Below are 4,134 nucleotides of genomic sequence, written 5' to 3'. Positions count from 1 at the left end.
GTAAAAAAAAAACATATTTTTGAGATTCCAAAAAAATTGAGCTTAAATGTGCACATACATAGAAATCTTCTGAATTTATTGTAAAAAATTCGGAAGAAAATATGCTGTATTATGAACTATATAAAAAAATTCTTACAAAAATTGTCCCTATACACAACCATAATTTTTTCTGTAGCTAAAAATTCAACATAACTTGAAAATTCCCACGAGTATTCATGATATATGTATGTATTCATGGAATAATTTAAGTCATGATATACATAACTTAAAATACAGTTTTCAAATATTTCAAAAACCGGGAACACCAAATCTTGGTATGTATCAATACAAATAAACAAACAATCTTTAGCCCAAGCCCTAGCTCCTGGGGGCAAAGGAATACGGCCCTGCAAAGGAGTCCCCGTTTCAACTTTTGGCCCAACGACAAAGGCCCTCCAGCTTCACCATTGGCTGCGCATGAAAGAAAAGCATAAGTAAAACCCATCGTGGACTCGTGCACGCGGCGTACCACGGCACGGCGCACCAATACCAGCTCCATCCGTCCATCCATCGCGCACACCGCATGGGAACCCACGGGGAGGCAGGCCCCACGTGCCCGCCCATTGCTCCAGCTATAAGTAGCCGCGTTATCCCACTTCGCCTCCACCCACCTTAACCTCTCTGTCTCTCACACAAGCACGCACGCACGCACAAGCTGCGACCTGTGCGCCGTCTCGCCGGAGCTTGCCGTTCGAACCGTCGTACGTTGCACGAGCCGGCCATCCGGGTTTGCTTGTGCGCTCCTGTGACATGACGACGAGCCAGGACGTGGTCGTTTCGGAGATGGGCATTGGGGCGGGCGGGGCGGCGATGCCTGGCTCCGGCGCCACGGGCCTCTTCGCGTGCCGGAGCGCCGCCAGCGCAGCCGGAGCCATGTCCATGCGGCAGACGTACCTCGACCTTGCTGCCGCCGCGGCGCGCTCCGCGAGCTGCACCTGGGTCGACGCCATGCGCGCCTCCTCGCCCACCCGCTCCCGCGCCGGCGCCGCCGCCGCCGCCTCCGACGTCGACGAGCTCACGGCCTGGATGGTCAGTTCCTGCACTCGTGCTCCTCCCCTTGGTCTTGCCACCGCGGCATTACGGTGGCCCTCCATGCCGGTGTTCTAACTTCTAACCTTTTCTTTGGTCCGATGAGCAGAGGAAGCACCCGTCGGCGCTGGGCAAGTTCGAGCAAATCGCAGCCGCGTCCAAGGGGAAGAAGATCGTCATGTTCCTGGACTACGACGGCACCCTCGCGCCCATCGTCGCCAACCCCGACGCCGCCTACATGAGCGACGCGGTTAGTCACTCGCCGTCGCCGCCCGCAACACTCCACTTCTCCATGGACGGCCTTCCCCGGCCTGAAAAAACCATACATATTTGCTGAACGATGTCGTCTCTCCTGTGCGCAGATGAGGGCTGCGGTGCGCGACGTCGCGAAGCACTTCCCGACGGCGATCGTCAGCGGGCGGTGCCGCGACAAGGTACATTCCCCCGTGCCACTACTTGTCTCTGCCGCGCGCGCGCGCGTCAGATACTTGCGCGTGCGTATACATTACATGGTGACTATTTTGGCTTATGTATGTTCTTGCGGTGGTGCGTGCGTGTACGTAGGTGTACAACTTCGTCGGCCTCTCCGAGCTCTACTACGCCGGCAGCCACGGCATGGACATCAAGGGACCGAGCTCCAATGTATGACCAGTGTTCAGCTGCCCTCTTCTTCTCCATAATCTAGTAGCTACTAGTGGCTAAGTAATCTTTTTTACTACTCTCGCTGACTAATCTGCTCCCGTGCCAATCTGCAGCCCGAGTCTGTCCTATGCCAACCTGCAAGCGAGTTCCTCCCCGTGATCGATGAGGTATTTCAATCAGTTTAACTTGTCCACTAGTGTTTAGTTATCTACTGCTAGCTAGCTGCTTGATTAGTCGATGCACACACAGTGAGGAGTCTAATATATGGCTGTGAATCACATTTTTGTCAGGTGTACAAGCTGCTGGTGGAAAAGACCAAGTCCACACCTGGAGCCAATGTGGAGAACAACAAGTTCTGCCTGTCCGTCCATTTCAGATGTGTTGATGAAAAGGTAGGAAAGCCCTACTCTATCTCGGGCTCGGGATACCAGGCCACTTGGCCACTTAATTTAACAGACGTGCCGCATCATGTGCGGTTAATTTATCTATCTATCCATCTTCCTCGTCTGAACCACGCATCCCTCCCCTGAAACGCATGCAGAGATGGAACTTCCTGGCGGAGCAGGTCAAGGCCGTGATCAAGGACTATCCCATGCTGAAGCTCACGCAAGGGAGGAAGGTGAGTCTTGTTTATTCTTTTACTACACTGTTGTCTGTTGATAAACTCAGCATCAGTTGACATTTCCTTGTGAAGATCTTCATCAAAGATTGCAACTTTTTAATTTGCATAGGTCTTCGAGCTGAGGCCGAGCATCATGTGGGACAAGGGCAAGGCCCTGGAGTTCCTGCTGGAGTCGTTGGGCTTCGCCAACTCCAGCGACGTCCTGCCGGTGTACATCGGCGACGACCGCACGGACGAGGACGCCTTCAAGGTGCTGAGGAAGAGGGGCCAGGGCGTGGGGATCCTGGTGACTAAGTCCGCCAAGGAGACCAGCGCCTCCTACTCCCTCCAGGACCCCGGCGAGGTCATGGAGTTCCTGCTCCGGCTCGTCGAGTGGAGCCGAATCAGGTCGTCGTCGCCGGCCATGATCCGGCCGCGAGTGTAACGTGCTAGCCAGTAGAGATCGATCTAGGACGCGATGGACACCGGTCAATCGGTCGATCCCAAACATCGGTGTCCAATCCAATCATGCAAACATACCCCACCGTGCACCTACATTTTTCTCTCTGATGATTTCTGTGGTGGTCACCGAGAGAGGACGACGAGCTAGCTGGGGGAGCTCCAGCACGCACTGTGGGAGCTGCGGCAAGCAAGCGTGCGCGCACAGCTACTTCCCCGGCACTACTACTACTAGTAGATCCACCACTACTGCTACCCTTGTTGTTTTTGGTCCCATGGGCTTGGAAGGCATATGCAAAGCTACCTGCCACTCCTAGACCCTCACCGAGAAAGAAGCTTCTTCTTGGCTCTATTATTTCTGCCCCAGTGTATGTAACTAGTTAGCTAGGATCCACTCAGTTCGTCATCATGCTTGTTCAGTGCCTACCTATCCCTGTAAAATGTACTAGTAACGAAAATTAATAGTCATCTATCATTTCGTACGATCTCTCCTGGTTGGATGCTATTTATCTTGTCATTTACCGCCTTTCATTTCGGCGACCCTCTCATGGCTTTGAAGATACTCCCCCAGTTTCATAATTACCGTCGTAGTTTCAGTTTAACTTCGTTTCATAATTCTTGCTGTGGTTTTAGTTCAATGCAAGAATATGATCGAAACTGAGGGAGCATTATACAGTGATAGCATATCTGAGCACGAACCTTAAGAAAACAAAGGTTGCAGCCGTACAAAGACCTCTGCAGGAGGCATGTGAAGGCCCTGTTGCGTGATCTCCCTGCAAGATCACTTGCCTGTACTAATCGTGACAATTAGCTCCCGTTAATCTCGCAGGATATACTTTTACAATCTGGCTGCTGATTCGTGGCAAGCATGCAGCTGTGATGAATGGCCACATTGCCAAGCTAGCAGGGGTGGCTTCTGTTTGTTTTCTCGGCCTGTATTGTACTGCGGGAGCAGCCTATATAGAGATGGTGATTTGTAATGTGTGCCAGATGATCCATCAGATCTACACCAACCTATACAAACTCCATTTCAAAAAAAAAAAACCTATACAAACTCACGCTGTGGATTCCATGATTCCGTGACCGGGACATGCATACAATATATAGGGCGGCCGGCCGGCTCATCCAGCCATGCCGATGCTGTGGTCCTATGTATGACCTAATAACTTACTAAGCTTGCTGCTCAGTGTGCATTGTCTACACGCCTGTGCATCTGTTTAATATTCAGGGTAAGTTTATGATATGATCAGACTGCCCGGTAAAGTATCCTGCCACGGAGCTGATTAAGCACGTCCTAATTAACAACCTCTGAAGCCTGTGGACTTGATTAGGCCGCAACTCCCATCTACATGACCCATCATTAG

General features: G+C 51.8%; 1 protein-coding gene across 1 annotated transcript; it reads left to right on the top strand.

Moving 5' to 3' along the window:
- Positions 1–655: 655 nt before the first annotated feature.
- LOC127305792 (probable trehalose-phosphate phosphatase 4) lies at positions 656–3,252 on the top strand. Its single transcript, XM_051336318.2, has 8 exons — positions 656–1,068; positions 1,178–1,318; positions 1,431–1,502; positions 1,633–1,710; positions 1,824–1,877; positions 2,001–2,102; positions 2,252–2,329; positions 2,442–3,252. Exons 1-8 carry the CDS (start codon positions 790–792, stop codon positions 2,754–2,756), a joined length of 1,119 nt encoding a protein of 372 aa, XP_051192278.1. The 5' UTR covers positions 656–789; the 3' UTR covers positions 2,757–3,252.
- The last annotated feature ends 882 nt before the right edge of the window (positions 3,253–4,134 follow it).

Source organism: Lolium perenne, chromosome 6 (genome assembly GCF_019359855.2).
Source record: "Lolium perenne isolate Kyuss_39 chromosome 6, Kyuss_2.0, whole genome shotgun sequence".
Classification (NCBI taxonomy): Eukaryota; Viridiplantae; Streptophyta; class Magnoliopsida; order Poales; family Poaceae; genus Lolium; species Lolium perenne.
The sequence above is the reverse complement of the archived record's forward strand: the minus strand, read 5'-3'. Positions and strand labels throughout refer to the sequence as shown.

Excerpts from the sequence above, each read along its gene's own strand:
- LOC127305792 (XM_051336318.2), top strand. The coding sequence starts at position 790 with ATGACGACGAGCCAGGACGTGGTCGTTTCGGAGATGGGCATTGGGGCG. Across the intron at positions 1,503-1,632 it reads GCGGGCGGTGCCGCGACAAG|GTGTACAACTTCGTCGGCCT; the intron begins GTACATTCCCCC and ends GCGTGTACGTAG. Across the intron at positions 1,878-2,000 it reads TCCTCCCCGTGATCGATGAG|GTGTACAAGCTGCTGGTGGA; the intron begins GTATTTCAATCA and ends CATTTTTGTCAG.